General features: G+C 43.2%; 3 protein-coding genes across 4 annotated transcripts; 1 reads left to right on the top strand and 2 right to left on the bottom strand.

Moving 5' to 3' along the window:
• Positions 1-1,186: 1,186 nt before the first annotated feature.
• proca1 (protein interacting with cyclin A1) lies at positions 1,187-5,876 on the bottom strand. Its single transcript, XM_030337359.1, has 4 exons — positions 4,640-5,876; positions 4,398-4,530; positions 3,873-4,007; positions 1,187-3,252 (listed from the first exon to the last, which is right to left on the bottom strand). The coding sequence occupies exons 1-4, from the start codon at positions 5,190-5,192 to the stop codon at positions 1,413-1,415; spliced, it is 2,661 nt and encodes an 886-aa protein (XP_030193219.1). The 5' UTR covers positions 5,193-5,876; the 3' UTR covers positions 1,187-1,412.
• A 2,137-nt stretch (positions 5,877-8,013) lies between these two features.
• Positions 8,014-11,287, top strand: zgc:174895 (purine phosphoribosyltransferase family protein). Its single transcript, XM_030381474.1, has 5 exons — positions 8,014-9,093; positions 9,317-9,410; positions 9,755-9,901; positions 10,341-10,436; positions 11,014-11,287. The coding sequence occupies exons 1-5, from the start codon at positions 8,971-8,973 to the stop codon at positions 11,172-11,174; spliced, it is 621 nt and encodes a 206-aa protein (XP_030237334.1). The 5' UTR covers positions 8,014-8,970; the 3' UTR covers positions 11,175-11,287.
• A 14-nt stretch (positions 11,288-11,301) lies between these two features.
• On the bottom strand, positions 11,302-15,441 carry rab34a (RAB34, member RAS oncogene family a). Of its 2 annotated transcripts, none has more exons than XM_030381471.1 (11): positions 15,212-15,441; positions 14,734-14,846; positions 14,535-14,626; positions 14,381-14,446; positions 14,076-14,177; positions 13,891-13,955; positions 13,513-13,564; positions 13,333-13,414; positions 12,591-12,681; positions 12,148-12,255; positions 11,302-12,050 (listed from the first exon to the last, which is right to left on the bottom strand). In XM_030381471.1, the coding sequence occupies exons 2-11, from the start codon at positions 14,806-14,808 to the stop codon at positions 11,983-11,985; spliced, it is 801 nt and encodes a 266-aa protein (XP_030237331.1). In that variant the 5' UTR covers positions 14,809-14,846; positions 15,212-15,441; the 3' UTR covers positions 11,302-11,982. The 2 variants fall into 2 exon arrangements, with proteins under 2 accessions (XP_030237331.1, XP_030237332.1); XM_030381472.1 differs by having other exon boundaries at positions 14,734-14,849; positions 15,212-15,398.
• Positions 15,442-17,635: the final 2,194 nt, after the last annotated feature.

Genomic DNA, 17,635 nt, shown 5'->3' on the forward strand with positions numbered 1-17,635 from the left:
TGGGGTGGTCCAACACGGCGGGCCTGTGGAGCCACACTGGGGGATAGTCCAGGGATTAGTGAGTCGGACTCCCATGAGGAAGGGTCTGGGTTCGAACCGCCAATACCTTCAGTCTTCATTCAGGCCTCCCTGCAGTAAAAGGCCCTAATCTCTTCCTGTTCCGTGAGATGTATCTGCACGTGCATCTACACTTGAAGTAGAAGTACATCTACACTGCTTGCCGAATAAACATTTGTAATAGTGGTAGGAATATTGGTGGTGGTTGTAGTAATAGTAATGGCAGAGGTAGTAGCAGTAGTAGTTTTAGTAATAGTGGTGGTTGTGGAGGTAGTAGTTGCCGTGGTGGGGATGGTAGCGGTAATAGTAAAAGTAGTGGTGGTTGTAGTAACATTCGTAGTGGTGGGGATGGCAGCGGTAATAGTAAAAGTAGTGGTGGTTGTAGTAACACTAGTAGTATAGTAGTACTAGTGGTGGTTGTAGTAGTAGCAGTATGGTGGTTGTAGTAGTAGTGGTGGTAGTTGTCATAGTAGTAATGGTGGTAGTAGTAGTAGTGGTGGTGTTTGTCGTAGTAGTAATGGCGGCAGTAGTAGTGGTGGTCGTTGTAGTAGCAGTAGCTGTCGGCGTCGTCGTAGCAGTGAAACTATGGGTAAGGCATCCCTCCTTTTCACCGACCTCGGCCGGGTCCGTTCCTCTTGCGTTGGCATGTGGGAGTCAGCTGACCTGGGATTTCTGCCACAACGCGGGCCCGTTAGAGCGCTCTTATGGAGCCGTGAGAGTAGGGCACATAGTTACACCTAATCCTTTGTGGAGAATGTGACCCGCTCAACCCCCTCTCCTACTCGACCGGGGGTCACAATGACTGGTGTAGGGGGGGGGGGGGGGGGGGAACAAAGTTCTCATTCCCCTACAAACAAAAGAGCACAGTAAATACACTTGGAATGCTTGCTGGTTCCCTTCCTCGGCTGCTCTGGATACAGTGGGACAGAAAGGTGGTTCATTTGGAAGGCTAAGCAGGCTCGGTTCTTAAGCTGGCCAATAGGTTCTGTTTAGGTATGTTTCAAATCACTCCTCATTACATGCAGCTTATTAGGGTGCATGCAACTGAAATGATTTTCAGTTTGCAATTAAAGATATATATATTTTTTGTAATGTTCTATGGCATGAAAGATTCAAGACTTTGTTATCGTTTCTTTTTTTATCAACATGAAAACTGTTTTACAAAATGAGTTAAAAATCAAAAAGGCATGATTCCCGGTCGATAGTGGCTCAAATGTTGAACAAGAGAAGATTTATTCTTAACATGATTATGTTGCATTTCATTCAATGTGAAGGCAATCAGTTCCATAGTCGTGGACTACGTGGGCTAGCTAAGACATCTATTCACCCGTCACTCTGTGCCTCTGCAAGATGGCTTATTGTTGCCGCAAGAAGAGCAACTCTTTTCTTCTCTTCTTGAAGTCCATCTGCCTCTGAGCTCTTTGAATAGACAGCTGCATAGCACTCATAACCGGTGCTCCTGTGGTGGCAAACAAACGGTCCTTAGATATCTGAAGGCTCTCTTCCTGCTCATCGGCATTCGGAGCCACTGTTGAGACGTGGATTCCGGTCGATGTCCCTGATTCGTGTGTAGCTTCGCTGGTTGTGTGACTGGCACCTCTACCACAGAGAACGCAGAGCAATGTCTTCTTCCTTGTTTTGTCCCCTTTCCTTCCTGTCGGTCTTTGTGTTGCGGCAGTGACAGGCAACGAGATGCCGGTCTTCACATGCTGAGGTCCTCTTCCACACGAATGCTGCCCTTGTTGGCACGGCCTGGTAACTACTGTAGTGGTACCCGATAAAACACTCATACTGGTAGAAACCACGGGTTCCAATGGTTGCTCCAGAAGTGGGTTTCCTTTGAATGGAGACAGCACCGCCGTCCCCCTCCGCCTTTGTCGACCCATGCCCTTTAACCTTTGACCTTTTGCCTTAACAACGCCTCGACTAAGAGCTGGGGTTACGCAGGCAGTGGATTTTGTGCCATACATCTCCGGCCTGTGTGAAACTTCCAGCTCTTGCCTTTTTGTCTGAGGTATGTCGGTGATGATTGTGTGTGCGCCAATGCTGTCCATCTCTGTCCCACTCTCCTCTTTGCGAACTTTATGGTCGACTGAAACAATGGGGACAGCAGAGGCCAGTTTCCTTCTCCTTTTCCATCTTCTCCCCACCATTTCCTCCTCGGTCATTATGACCTGGGTTCTGGAAGTGGTCAAGAAAGACCCTGATTCAGAGCGGCCTTTAGGCCTTTGTAGTCCTGTCTGGGTGAGTGGGTTCACGCCAACAATGCAAGGGCCCGATGTGTCCGCTAAACGGGCGGTGGAGCTCAGAGGAGAGTCCTCCTTTAGAGTCATATTTAGTGCATTATCTGGAGGACAATAACTCTCACTTTGGGGAGTTTTCTTCCTCCTCCTCCTCTCCCCCTTCCTTGACCTCAAGGCTTTAGTCTTGCGCAGTGTTGCAGCGGTGGTGTTGGCGGACGCTGCTAGACGAGCTGAACCTGTGCTCACCGTGGCCCGTTCAGACGGTCGATTCACCCGTTCTTTGGGTGACGACGGCGAGGTGACCTCGGCGGCATCTTTCTCCAACGCCGGCTCGTCTTTCATCACCTCATTGGACGCCCCCCTGTGCCCGGCCAGATCGAATCCCCCCTCAACAAATGTGTTCTTGTCACCGTGCCCCGAACGGCCCGCCTTGAGTTCAATGAGGAAGTGGTCGCCAACACCCGCCTTGCTACTGGAAGCTACGAGAACGTCTTCCACTCCAGTGTCCTTGTGTGACTTCACCTTCCTCCCTCTCCCCTTCCCTTTATTTTTACGCTGGTTCTGTGGCTTCTTCCTCTTCCCACTATTCTTCTGGTTATTCTTCTCCTTCTTCTTCGTCTTCTTCCCCTTCTTCATCTTCTCCTTCTTCGTCTTCTTCTCCTCCATGCTGTGTGCCACCCCTTTGGTGGCGTCGGAGGGGGTGCCCTGAGACGTGGACACGGTGGCCAGAACCTTGATGAAGTCCTCGGCCGCCGTCACCATGGTAACCAATGACGGGGGTTCCGACGTGGTGCCACCCTCCAGCCTCGTCGCCTGCTCGTTGACTCTAGCGGTGTCCGTCTTCGCAGGGGGAGGAGGCGCGGTCAGAACGTCGATGACCGGGATCCCGCCGAAGATATACGGGACGGCCGGCTGAGGCACGGCGACCGGGAGCCTCTCGTACCGTTTGCATCTGGGGGCGGGAAACAGAGAGTGAGACGTAAACGGAGAGTGAGAAGAAACAAAGAGAGTGAGATGTAAACAGAGAGTGAGACGTTGAACAGAGAGTGAGATGTACACAGAGAGTGAGACATTCAAAAGAGAGTGAGACGTAAACGAAGCGTGAGACATAGCAAATAGAAAGAGACGTAAACAGAGTGAGACGTTAAACAGAGAGTGAGATGTAAACAGAGAGCGGGACATTAAAAAGAGAGTGAGACGTAAACGGAGAGTGAGCCGTAAACATGGAATGAGACGTAATAAAGATAATGAGACGTAAATGAAGAGTGAGACGTTAACGTAGAGTGAGACATTAACAGAGAGTGATACGTTAACATAGAGGGTGACGTTAACAGAGAGTGCGATTTTAACATTGTGAGACGTTAATGGAGAGTGAGACGTAAAGGGGAGTAAGACGTAAACGGAGAGTGCGAATTAAACAGAGTGAGACTTAATCAGTGAGATGTAAACAGAGAATGAGACGTAAACAGAGAGTGAGACGTGAACGGAGAGTGAGACGTGAACCCCTAAGAGCTCAAAGAGGGGGGTCGAGGGGCAACGTGAATACAAGAGAGAATGTCTGTGTTTACTTACACACCGTACCAGTGGCGTTCCACACAGTGGTCCTTGTAAACAAACTCAAAGCAGGGCGCCCCGATGACATTGAAGAAGGCCTGGCCCACCACCCGGGACACGGTGTCGTTGACCTCGGCCAGACATTGCTTCATCCTGCAGCACGCCACAGACACGCCACAGACACGCCACACACGCCAAACACACGCCACAGACACACCACAGACACGCTGTTTATTAGCAGGGCGATGCTAGTCCTTTTATGCCAAGTAGGTTTTTTTCAATGATACACATACTGAATGAATAATACAAACAATGGAATATATATCTGGCTATATAATGTGTTCAAATTATTAAAGGTTAAAGTTATCGAATCCAATTATGGATGAAAATTAGCAAATAAGGAAAAGAATTACTCAGGTTTTTCTTTATTACCAGTATGACTTGATTCAGCAGAATGCCAGTATAAGGCAGACCAACTGACATATGTTGATATTGATCAACGCTTAAAATGTCGTTGAAAAAAAAGAATAACCATTTACTCACGCAATATCACAGTCGCAGTGACAAATGGAGTACCACTTCAAGTTCGTGTAGCCGTACTTGGAGGAGAAGGCGTGGATGACGTGAGGGCAGTGGTCGTGTGTGCGGCAACAGCTGTCGGTCTCGGGGAAATCCCCTACAATGAGAGGAACACAATCAATATCAATCACCTTGCTCTTCATATCGAGGTAGCATGAATATTTGTAAACTGACCGATCAACAGTGTGGAACCATACACAACCTACCCAAATGGTCATCGTGATCGGCCATGTTGCCGGCTCCACACCACAGCGTGCCCGGGTACGTGAAGCCTCTCTTCGATCTCTTCTTTCGCTCGTCCCCACTCGGCCACGGCTGTGTTGGCGCCTTGTGCGGCCTCGGCTCCACGCGGGGCTCGGACCTCTGCGTAAACTGTCGGCAAGTCGCCAAAGCTTCTTCCATGCGCACAAAACGGTTATTTTGTGCGCTCAAGCGTTCACTGTGGAAGTCCTGTTGCGTCAGTCCCAGTCTGCACAGGTGCAGGAACGACCTCACCTGCAACCTGTCCACGATAATGGAACAGTCCACGAGGTCCCCGCGTGTGTCCACGACGGAGCGCACCGACCGACGCCCGTCTGAAACTTGGTACAAAGCCTCCATCCCACCGGCCAGCATCGACATTTTTGCACAAAGAGTGCGGTTCACCGTGAACCAGGCGTCTTTGCTCTCGTTCTCCGCGCCGTGGGCGTCGTTCAGGAGTTTTCCCTTGACCACGTTCCTGTCCTGGTACGACAGGAAGACGAAGAGGACCCACAACATCGCGGCGGGTGGTCCTTCAGCACCACGCGCTCTGCAGACAGCTCCTCGACTTTCCGGCGGATCGAGCGACCAGCCGCTTTTTAAGGCAGCGTGGTAATGGGGTGATCATTAATACCCGGGATAACAATAATGGGAGGAGTCCTGCGGTTTAAGCTTCGGGTTTTGGCCGCTGCAAGCTCCAAGCACGACCATGTCGTTGGTCACATTTTTATGCTCGAACAGCAGTTTTTAGTGCACTGACTTGAACGTCTCAGCGGAACGCATTGGGTTAACATTACGCACGAGGAGGGGGGTGAACGTTATCCATCGGCCGTGAGTTACCTCCCCTCTGACTGGTTCTTTTCACCAGAAATCCACATTTACTTTGCTGACACGCACACATGTCATGGTAACGAGGATGGGGTTTAGTTTAGTTTAGTTTATTTAGATCCCCATTAGCTTTTGCCACGCAGCAGCTATTCTTCCTGGGGTCATTTCATCATAATAAATGACAAATACAAACCATTAACACACCACACATTAATACATAAAACAGAAAATACATACAGAAAACACATACTCAATACAACAACATCCAAGACAAACACTTAACATATGTTACCCGCTCCTACATTGAATCACTACACAACAAGGATACCAGGACCCAATTTACAAATAGGCTACTAATAGTCAAAATTGCGATCAAAATAATAATCTCTTAGTTTCATTTTAAAACTAACCATGTTTCTTTGTTGCATGACATAATTGGGTGGAAGGGCATTCCACTCCTTCATAGCTCGATATAACACTGTACCTTGAGAGAGTGCCCTGGGTAAAATAAAATAACCTCCAGCAGCATGTCGAGTTGAATAATTATGTATGTTTGAACTAAAAGACAATTTTCTATACAAAATGTATGGCATTTTAGTTGTTATTATATTTTTAAGAAAAACCATTAACAGATATGACAATCTGTGCTTAACATCCAGCCAACCAAGACTGGCATGCATTAGGCAAATATTCGACCTTATTCCATACATAAGTGCAACACGTGCTGCTTTATTTTGTATAAGTTGCAGTTTTCTGATGTTGGCTAGTGAGGTATTGGACCAAACAACTGTACAATAATCCATATGTGACAGAACCAGTGCTTGAATGACTTGTTTAGTAATTTGTGTTGTTAGATATTTAGAGCATCTCCTAATCATTGAAAGAATATTTCCAATTTTGGTTATTATCCTCTTAATATGCATGTCCCATGATAATGTATGATCTATGATGATTCCTAATAATTTTACCTCTTTCACATGTTTTATTAATTTGTTATTGATCATCACATTAAGCTCTGGGTTTGAACGCAGTGAATAGTTTGATCCAATAACCATACTAGTTGTCTTAGACACATTCAAAATTAATCCATTACAGTTAACCCACTCAGTAACCAACTTCATTTCTTCACTTAATTTTCTATTTAATCCATCAATAGTTCTTTCAGCTAAATAAATTGTCGTATCATCGGCATACATTGTCATGCGAGCTGTTTTTAATGCCAAGGGAAAATCATTGGTGAAGATTGAGTACAAAAGAGGTCCAAGGCAACTTCCTTGGGGTACTCCATGTCTTACTTGTTTTAAATCTGACTCACTTCCATTGAAATAAACCATTTGCCATCTCTCACTCAAATAACTTTTAATAATTAACAAAGCTGATGATGAAAACCCATAACGTTTCAGTTTTGCCAATAATAATTCATGATCTAGAATATCAAACGCAGCCGAAAAATCCAGGAAGACAGTTCCTATCATTTTCTTTTGCGTGATTTCATTACACCAGTCATCTACCATTTGATCCTGCAGATTGGGCGTTCTTGCAATGTCGCATAGGGGATTGCTTTTGGAATTTTTTTATAAATGATAATTATTGTGCACAGGGGCGGACTTGTCGGTGTATGTCGTGCATGGCGGTTGCTCCCACCGTGTCTGCAGACGGGGTGGGAGCACGTGGTTAAGGGCAGTGGATAGAGGATCCTGTTCGGTCACCTTGTTGGGGTTAAGGGGCACAGCACGGACCAAACGAGAAGTTAAGGCCTACTGAAAGTGGAAGTGCAAGAGTATGATAATACTAACCAATATGTATAATATGTATATGTATATGTATAATGTATAATATGTATTCCCCTATGCAATGTAGTTTACATGTTTAAATGTGGTCGATAGGGTTTAAATGTAGTCGATAGGGTTTACATGTTTAAATGTGGTCGATAGTGTTTAAATATGGTCAATAGGGTTTACATGTGGTCGATAGGGTTTACATGTGGTCCATAGTAGTGTTAAATGTTCTTTTCCCTCTCTCTCCACCTCATCCCTCACTCTCCACCTCAAGCTGGTGTGTGGTGAGCGTTCTGGCGCCGATTGGCTGCCGTGCATCACCCAAATAGGTGCTACATACTGGTGGTGGTTAGTGAGGTCCCCCCCCCCCCCTTCACTGTAGGCGTCTTTGAGTGTCTAGAAAAGCGCTAAATAAATAAATTCAATGAATGAATTAATATGAGAAGAAGAAAAAAAGAGAGGATTGCGTGGGAGGTTTTCTGAAGAAAATAAACCTTTCCCCCCTTTAGATTGCATTTAGGAAGAAAGTTAAGAAAAAACTGGTCTTCAGCTAAATAATGTTTGTATTCTATTCTTTTAATATTCTTGAAAACAGCACCTTAAATATCTTCTTCATTGTATTCTTAACTATAAGATACGTTTGCTCATAAGTTTAATAACTTTTCACATTCGAAGGTTGTTCCTTGCTTTTAGTGGTAATATCTTCTCTTCTTTTTTTCTATTGCTTTCATTTACAATATTTTTGTATTGTATTTCTATTTCATGTCATCGTAGGGTGAAATGCCCGAGGCTCCACAAAACAGTGGAAATCCAATAATGAGCAGGAAAATTACATATAACGAATCACAATAATGCAAATCCTAAATAGTAGGCCTACTATTTAAATTAACAACCCATCTGGGTTATGTGTAAGTCCCACATGAGGTCCCTGCACTGTCGTGCCCTGAAGGAACCTGGGCCCATGGTCCTATTTTGAACCACTTGTTCATACCAGTGCCTTGCAGCAGGCTCTTGTCCCTTCTTGCAAAGAAAACATGAATCAGCTTTTCAGAGACAAACCAGCCAAACCACAGCTTATCGCTGGATTCATGTTTATTCAACTGTTGATTGATTCAAATGTTTTTATTTAAACATTGAAAAATGCACAAAGAACATAACCCTTATGATAAAAAAAAGTGACTTGTTCTATGTTTTACAGCAACGCCACCCAAGAACACTTCAAAAGCTTTAATTGTATTAAAGTGCTTCGTCACATGGCAGGGTTTATGGGGATTGGTGTAGAGATCAAGCCCAGGCTACTCAGTGGGCTAAGCGGATTGTTTCAAGGCGGGCAGTGATGATGTCAAATCACCAGATGCGATGATGTCAAATCAAATCAACAGACGCCATGATGTCGAATCACCAGACGAAACATCCGATACATTCCAGGGGTCTCTGGGAGTGTATTGTGGTAGGAATACTTTTACAAATTATGCTGTCCCTGAGTAAAAAAAAAGAAGTATTGGTCCAACTCTTGTCAAAACACCATTGAATATTTACACAATTTACATCTAGCCATATTATCTGCACTTAGCTGCCTTTCCGACCTATGGTGTCGGAGGGTAATACAGTTGGCACAACACTGGAACCCGATATGCTCGTCTGTGACCACAAGCCTTGCCCGCTGTGTCTGTGTAAACTACTGCTTGAGAATGGATGTACTGGCTGTTCCGACAGACAGGCAGAAAGGTTGGTATTTGTCTCTAATGGCCCCCAACACCAAAGGACCAACGTTTGCCTGGCTTGACCCTTCCAGACTCTACTGCAACTCCCAGGTAACGATCACTAGGGCATCTTCGCAGATTGATTAACTGTCGGTTCCCTGCTTGTTGTCTTCCAAGTGTTTGGATCGCAAAAAAGGCACACTTTATAGTATAATCGAAATTGTATCTCATTCATGTAATATAATGGTCCCACCATAAGTATGATCTCATGCATGAGTAAAACTTTTCCACTGGTTCACACAATCTCGATTCACTGGTGTGTTGGTTTGTCCAGGCTCTAGCAGACTGTGTGAAAGACCTTCTCAGCCCCTTCCAGAATGACAGTGTGGACCTGGTAGCTGGCATAGATGCAATGGGATTTATTCTTGGTAAAACACTGATGTTTTTTAATTGAATATATTGAAATAGCAACCGTCCACATGCTCTGTTTTGATCACAACTTGTAGACACTGCTTTAGCTGTGCATGCTAACCTATGTTAGGGATTGTGCTAAAAATAGTCAGTCATTCAACCCGCTGCTGAAATAAGACATGCAGGGCGAGTGCAGGGCAGAAAAAATACCCTGTGAATGTGTTAAACTTATCCAAAGTCATATATGATATGTGTTATGAAACCAATATCAGTATCTTTGAGGAGATTTATTTTGATAATTTTATTTTGATAATTTTTAAAGGTAAAATGGCAACGTATTTCTAATTGTGCTGGTCTTCAGGGGCCTCTGTGGCCACCACTCTGGGGAAGGGGTTCCTGGCCATCCGTAAGGCCGGCCACCTCTGCATAGCAACCCAGAGCCAGCAATACACTGACTACTCATGCCGGGAAAAAAACATGGAAGTACGCCTTGATGTGCTCAAGCCAGGTTAATATTCCCTCCTCCCTGATCTATCCCACATCTTCCCAAAAGAGCAGGGTTCTTTTTCTTCTGGGAAATGTGTCCTGGGATTCAGTACATGTTTGGGCTTTGTTCTTTTTTGTCCCATGCGTGGGAAAAAAAAGAAGACAATTAGGCCACACCCGGAGGCCTAACCTGACATCACCAATTCGCAAACATGACCTCACCGCCTCGTCTGGTTCCCAAGCTACCCGAGGCCCCAAGGCACTATCAACCAAACTATAGCGACAAGGGAATGGCGAAAGAGGCCCATTGGAATGAAAGGACATCAACCATCATCCTAAATAGGACACTGCCCCCAAGTGTTGACTAAAACATACGACAACGTTTCTGTTCACAAAATGGTTTATGAGGTTAGGAGTTGTAGGCTAGGTCTACAGCTTTACGACATTCATCTTTCCCCCAGGTCTCAGAGTGTTATTAGTGGACCAGTGGATAGAGACCGGAGGCACGATGAAGGCGGCTATTCAACTAGTGGAGCAGCTGGGAGCCATCGTTGTAGGTCCGTTTGTTTTTAATTCTTCTATAATTTACCAAATAGAAACACAAGATTAGACTGAACATCATCTCTATAAACAGATATCTGCATATTAATTCTGAATATGTAGGCAACGGAACACGGATTTGGGTATCAGAAGCGTTCTGGTTTCCGTGGCAGGGTTAGTAGGCTATTGCCCAATCAAGTGTGGTTTGGTATTGACCAATCAAGTGTGAGTTAGTATCACGGGTTAGTATTAGTAATGACCAATCACGTGTGAATTAGTATTGAAAACTCAAGTGTGAGTTTGTATTGGTTTCATGCAGGTAAACATACCGTGTGGAACGCGACGATGTCAAAACCCATCGGCTATCGTCAGAGGACGATTTTTTAATTTTTTTATTAGCAAATGTTCTCCAATATCACCCTAAAACTCGCCTGGTACTGAAACACAATCTCTGTATGAAGCCATTATCTGGCCGCCCCACTAATAGTGCCCGTTGTCCCCTGAGGTAAATCATCATCAGATGATGGCCAATGTTTTCCCAGACAGGACATAACCATTATGATAACCTTTAAATCAAGACCATGATCATTACAGGTGTGGCTGCAGTCGCAATTGAGAACACAGAAGGAGGAAAATGGATAAAGAAACATTACAAACACGCCCATTGCATCCCAGAGAAACTCCAAGAACAATTTGATCGCCATCACCTTGAGTTGTTAAGAGTTGAAAACACGCCAGTTACTCTCACATATTAGGAAGAATAAGACAGAGATCATTTTTACTTCAATTTAAGACAGGCAAAATTTGTTCAATATTTGTAAAATATGTTCATTGTACTCATGTAAAAAAAACATAGATTAAACAATATGAAAAAGCTGTTTGTGATTTTTCCATAATATCATTTTTTTTTATTGCAATGGAAAACGTACAAAAAAATACACACATTTAGAAATATATTCTAAGGCCCATCTAGGAGTTTGAAGCTATTGTTACTCCACTGAGAATATAATTTGAATGCAACTATATATTTTAATAAGCAAGTGAGAAAATCTATAAAAGATAAGAAATTGGTTTAATTATTGCAAATATTCCACTGGCCACACACCATTCAATACAAAATTAAACTGATGAATTTACAGCAAACGGATTCAAATGCCCACTGATATGAACCTCCAATAGGCCTGTACTGAGGCATTATATATATTTTTGAAAACAATCAAACGTGTTGACGGAAAGATATTAGACGTAGCAAATATCTAAATTACACTGACAATTGATTGCATAACTGATTATATAAAACCGAACACATTAATTTACTACATCTAGATGTTTTTAATATTGCACTTTGGTCGTACCGAAATAGAGGAATAATAGTAGACTAGTTTGTCAAGTGGAAATTACCAAACACATATATCCACTTCCAATTATTGGAAAACATATCCCAAGTCTGTTAAAAAACACTGTGTTCCTTTCTCCTGGTCCACTTCTACACATCCCATGAGGTGCTGGCCAAAGAGGAAGTCTCCCCTTTAATTCCTTTAGTTAACAGTCGTGCTTCCGGGCTTACTGACAACAATTTGGCTGTTTCTTCTTGGACGATGCGTTGAGATTGTTTGAATTGCTGTTGATTTCTGAAACAAATACACAAGCTTGTATGAAGCACATGTGCCAAACACCTCTTTGGCGAGGCGGAGAGCGATATTGCTGGCGTACTGGGTCAATACTCACTGACGATATCAGCGATTTGCCTCGTCCCGCTTTTCTCCAGCTCAGCGAGGAGGTTCGCCTCGAAAGCCAAAGTAGCCACGCGGAAGAAAAACTCCTTCACGTTTTCCCCTATCATTGGAAAAACACACGTTTAAGGTATGTCCAATCATTATTATTAAAGGAACCTAAAGTAGTTAGTAGAGTAGTGCATTGGATTGATCCTGGTAAAAATGTTAATATGGACTCAGACTGCCCTCTATGTGTGAGATGCATTAATGCATGAGTAAGCTGAGACTATTTTGGGTTACTAGGTAACATCATTCAAACACCCCCCCCCCCCCCCATGAATCTCAAGCCTGAACTTCAATATAGCCCTGTCCCTACATGGAAAATGTGGCCCCCAGAAGTCGTTCCTGTGAATCATTATTATTTTCCTAACTTTGCTCTGTGATATATCCCCTTACCGGTCAGGGAGGAGAGGGCCCAGTACTCTGCCTTCATCTCCTGGGATACTTTAATGGCATCCTTCTCAATCAGAGCGTACTGCGCAGGAGACTAGAGAGACACGAAAACACCCAAGTGAGGACGGATAGGATCATGTAGTATTTCATTAAATTAAGAGAAATCATATGTAAAGAGTTATCAGTTTTCACGCACGGTAAAGGTATATGTTAAAATAATAAAAAATATGCTATTTGAATTTTTAGTGAGGATACTTGAGAAAGGCCAGATGTCTAAACGCTGCTCTGTATTGACATAATGAGATCACTCTGAGCCCCATGCAGGGAATTAACGCGTCTAAGGTAGCCATTGCCATAATGATTCTGCGAGTGCGGACATGTTTTGATCTTCTGACTCTACTGAATTATTTCAGAATAAGTCACTCATTTGAGAAAATGCGGTTGCAGGTACTTTCAAACCTTATGTAATTAATCATCTGTTATATCATCATTTGTTCAGGGTCAAATGTATTTGCTATCACAAATGAATGTCCAAAAAAAAGGAGATCCAAAAACAACAATAAACACATTCCCGAGGTTATGTTAAAAAAAACACTAGCTTGTGCTTCTGGCGTCAGACCAGCTAGTCCTCATTGACCTTCACTCATTCACCACAGGAATGGTACGAGGCTGTCTGGCCTCACCAGAACACACCATTACTGGAGTACATCTTCTAGGTCTTTCTATGTACACAGGGCATACGTACACTTAGATCTTTCTTGGTTCCGACCAGGAAAATCTGAATGTTTGTGGGATCGTTTTCTTTCATGGCGTCAATAAGCCACTGCCTGTGTTGAAGGAGTAAAAGTACATTTTTAAACACAATTTGATTAGAAATATATAATTATATTCCAAATGATATAATCATATTCAATATTATACTTACTTTGTGTGGCTCAAGCTGGCCACGTCATTTACATCGAAAACAATAATGACAGCTGAGGAAAAATGATTCAGCACATTATTATCTGCATTGAGAAAACAATGAAATCTGAAATAATTAGGGGGACAATCCCAATGCATTCATCATCAAATAGGTTTGTACGTCAGTTAGGACAAATTATATCACTGCCAAGCATTGCTCATTTATCATCACATACGCACACATAAAGATTTTTAGTAGTATAGAAAGTAACACTGATTGAATTTGTTGGACCTTTCTCGAAGTCCAAATGAAAAAGATGGCTTCTCTTTATTCAACATAGACATAGATTTATCATTTCGTTTTTTTGTGAAACCAACAGACTTTAAATTTTGGTCTTACTTTGCGCCCCTCTGTAGTACGTGGAAGCAATGCACTTAAACCTCTCCTGTCCTGCAGTGTCCCACCTGGAAGCAAATACACAGCCAATGTTACAGCCCATACCCCTACACACGCACGCGCACACACACACACACACACGTTTATTAATGCTACGTTACTGTAGGTAAGCACTGTATTAGACTCACAACTGCAGACTGAATGGCACCCCCAGCACCTCAAATCGCTCCATCTCAAAGTCAACGCCAATGGTGGCCTTGTAGTTCTTGTCGAAGGCATCCTTGCAGAACCTGAATGATAGAAGATGAGTGTCAGTCAAGTCAAACTGTTGTTATGCCATTCTCACTCTCAAGCCATCAAAACATACTGAAAGAACAATTGGTAATAGATAGGCGTGTCCATTGCAACAAATAAAACCGCTGTTACTGTATGTGGCAGCAGTAAAATGGGAAATGCATCAAATATTTCGAGTCAAACCTCAAATTCTGTTTACCTGTTAATAAGACAGGTTTTTCCCACTGCCAGATCCCCAACCACAATCACCTTGGATATCTTAAACCTAGTCACAGCGGAGAGAAAAGGTAAGCATCACCTGAAGCCAATGTCCATCGGCCTCCCCAAAAAACGGTGGTTTAATTAGTAGTCACCCCACAGTCCCGGTGCGTTGCTCCTGACATGCCGTCCTCACTTTCTTGGTGAACTCATCCTTGGTGTGCAGAGCAGCGTCTTTACTGTAACACTAGACAAGACAAACAGCCTTCTTTGTAGCCGTGCTGTGAACGTGTCAGAGTATGGGTTTGTAAACCCCTGCAGCATGCAAGTAATATAATAATAATAATGGCGTACCTTGGGTAGCTCAGCGATTATCCGGTCCTTTCGGACGGGAGGAAGAACACTCATGGAGGAGACCCGGTAAGACATGGGGCATCCGAGGAGATCTCATAAGCAAGTCATATAGTCTGCTGGGTGAGAGACACAAAGAAAGAAAGAGATCGTAGGCATATGTGTAGCTAATTGTAACGAATTCGTCGTATAGTTAGACGAATTCATGCCACGATGAACAGTGAATGATATACCACCACGAGTGGGTCTACTTGTTGCCGTTAATCCCATTGTCCAACAAAGCCCCGAAAAGTGCAGTATTGACGAAAGGTTATGCCTACAAAAAACCTTTGAATGATCGCAATGGTGACACATTATACATACAAGGTCAACGTTACAATTACCGACTGATTACGACTCTAGTATCCCAAACGATCAGTTCTGATAAAGTTGAGGAAGATGTTCCTCCACGAATCACTACAAAATGGTAGGGTATACGTACAGTAGGCTTGTGGAAACGGGGCATCCGTATGAGTTTAGCGCATGTAATAATCCCACAAATGTAGAGACGATCAATCCACATACAGAAGATCAATCCACACAGGGAATGATAGAGGAAATGTACCGCTGACTCAGTTCCCCCGTTCTCGTCTCAGGACGGGATGCCGGGAAAGGGATGCTTCAAACGGGTGTTATTCTCGAGAGGGAGGGCGGGACTTTCAGGACCATGGGATTGACGATGAGAGACGAGATAGAGAGGGATGGATTTTCTAGAGGGATATCCGTTCCGTTACAGGCTTTGGTTATTGCTTTGTCAACTCTTTGTAACGAAGTCCATAACTAATTTGTCTGTCGTCGTTGTGGTTTTTATTGTTATTCTTGACTTTAATATTCTCGCTCATGGGGACTGTTGCCTGGCGCACACAGGACATAGTAAGAGACCGGAAATTTGCGTTGCGGTAGGCCGGGATAACACAAAAATTCCGGATACTCTCTCAGCGTAGTTCGCCCCTGGGCTCATTTTCCTGCTGGAATTTTGAGGAGCCCAAGGAGATGAGCAGCCGTTTTCTTGGTCCCCTGCTGGCGAAAATAAATATATTTACGTTTTGTTCAATTTCTTTGTGCTTGGATTCTTAAGTTCTCTAAAAACATTTTGAGAAAATATATATAATATTTGGCCTTAGAAGTTAAACTTTGAATTAATTCAAAGTTGAACTTCAAAGGCCAAATATGCATAGGCTTACAATGAATTCTGGGGTCAAGAGAGGATGCTATAAGAACACACTATTATAATACTTTTAAAATAATATGTACTCCATCGCTTCATCAGGATGTTCTTGTATTGACGATTGTATGGAGTAAAAGATTACCACAGAAAGATGGAAAAAGGCACTTTTGCTCCCATATTTGAGCCCCAAAAGCGCGTATGATTAGTATGGTTACTGGCATATGAAGAAAGTAAACTTTCAGTGATTATCAGTCACACTGTCACTGACGTCACTGATTCACGACATTCCTGTTGCTGGACATTAGTTATGGAAACACAATATAACTATAACTGGCCTTGTGTTTGAGGTTGCTCTTTTTGGCTAAGGGGGCAGGAAAAGGCCAGGGGCTCAACCTCCAATATCCGGTATACACCCATGGGTCTGTGCATGTGCCAAAGCATGTGGGCTGGTTCAGGTTTGACTCAGGGATTTCATCGTATACTTCAAAGGATGTTATAAACCCAGTAGTCATTTTTTTATGCGTTATGATAGCGTGTTTGGTTTGATGGTGGATTCAAGGAGCAGTGGTTTGCAGTACGTCATTTTATTTCACCTAAATGTGTCTTGGTTTTTGTTTTGGTATGTCATTGATTGCTTAGCCTTTCAATTAGGAAATAAGTCAAATTGGCTGTAGCTGTAGACCAGTGGTTCCCAAACTATGGTACGCGACGCGGTATCAAGTGGTACGCAGAGGAATTAGAAAAAAAAAATCGTTAGATTAAAAACAATACTATCAAAATACTAGTACGAATGAAAATACATTTACCATGAGATCATGTTCTCACTTGTTGTGTGTATGTGTTTGTGTTTCTGTGTCTCTGTGCTACGACTTTGTACAGCTGACCTCAGCTAACAATAAATATAATTATTTTTAAGAATAAATGTGCCTCCTGCATGAGATGTGCGTAGCTTAATAGGGCCGTAGCCCTACGCTACCGTACCTTGTTATATTTTATAACATCTGTCATAATGGTGGTACTTGGGGAGACATATTTTCTGTGGTGATACGCGGTATAACTTTTTTGAGAACCACTGCTGTAGACAACATGCCTACTACAGGTCATTCCAACCATGTTCCTGTCTATCTTCACTCTCCTGTTCATAAAGACAGAATATTAAAAAGCTATTCGAATTTAGTACGTAAGTGATGAAAATTCACAAACATATGAATGTTTGTGAACGTATAATGTTTGTTAATTCAATTAACGCATTGCGAACACTTCAGTAGTAAGTTCATACCGAACACACAATGTCTGCTAGAAGTTCCGGCACAGTTGAAACATCTGTTATAGCATTTTAGAGTAGGCAACCTGTTCATATCGTCGCGATTATTAAACAAGCCGGTTAAGCACTGTTCCCAGGTCAGCCTTATGAATCTATAGCCATTTACACGCAGACTGTACGAAGAGGGACCTTGTTGGGATGTGTCAACTTTGGAGTGAGAAGAGCATGTGTGGGTTGTTGGGTTCCCCCAACCCCCCTTAGCTGTCCCCGACCCCCAAATGTCCTGTGCTCGGCCCTGGTAATATGACCATATGGACCACCCACAACTTCTGACCCAACACATCAATGCTCCTCATTTATCCTTATCTAATTTTATTCCTGTTTACTTTTTACACTTTTAAATGGTAGATGTTCAAACTGAATAGATTAACCAC

Source organism: Gadus morhua, chromosome 16, assembly GCF_902167405.1.
Source record: "Gadus morhua chromosome 16, gadMor3.0, whole genome shotgun sequence".
Classification (NCBI taxonomy): Eukaryota; Metazoa; Chordata; class Actinopteri; order Gadiformes; family Gadidae; genus Gadus; species Gadus morhua.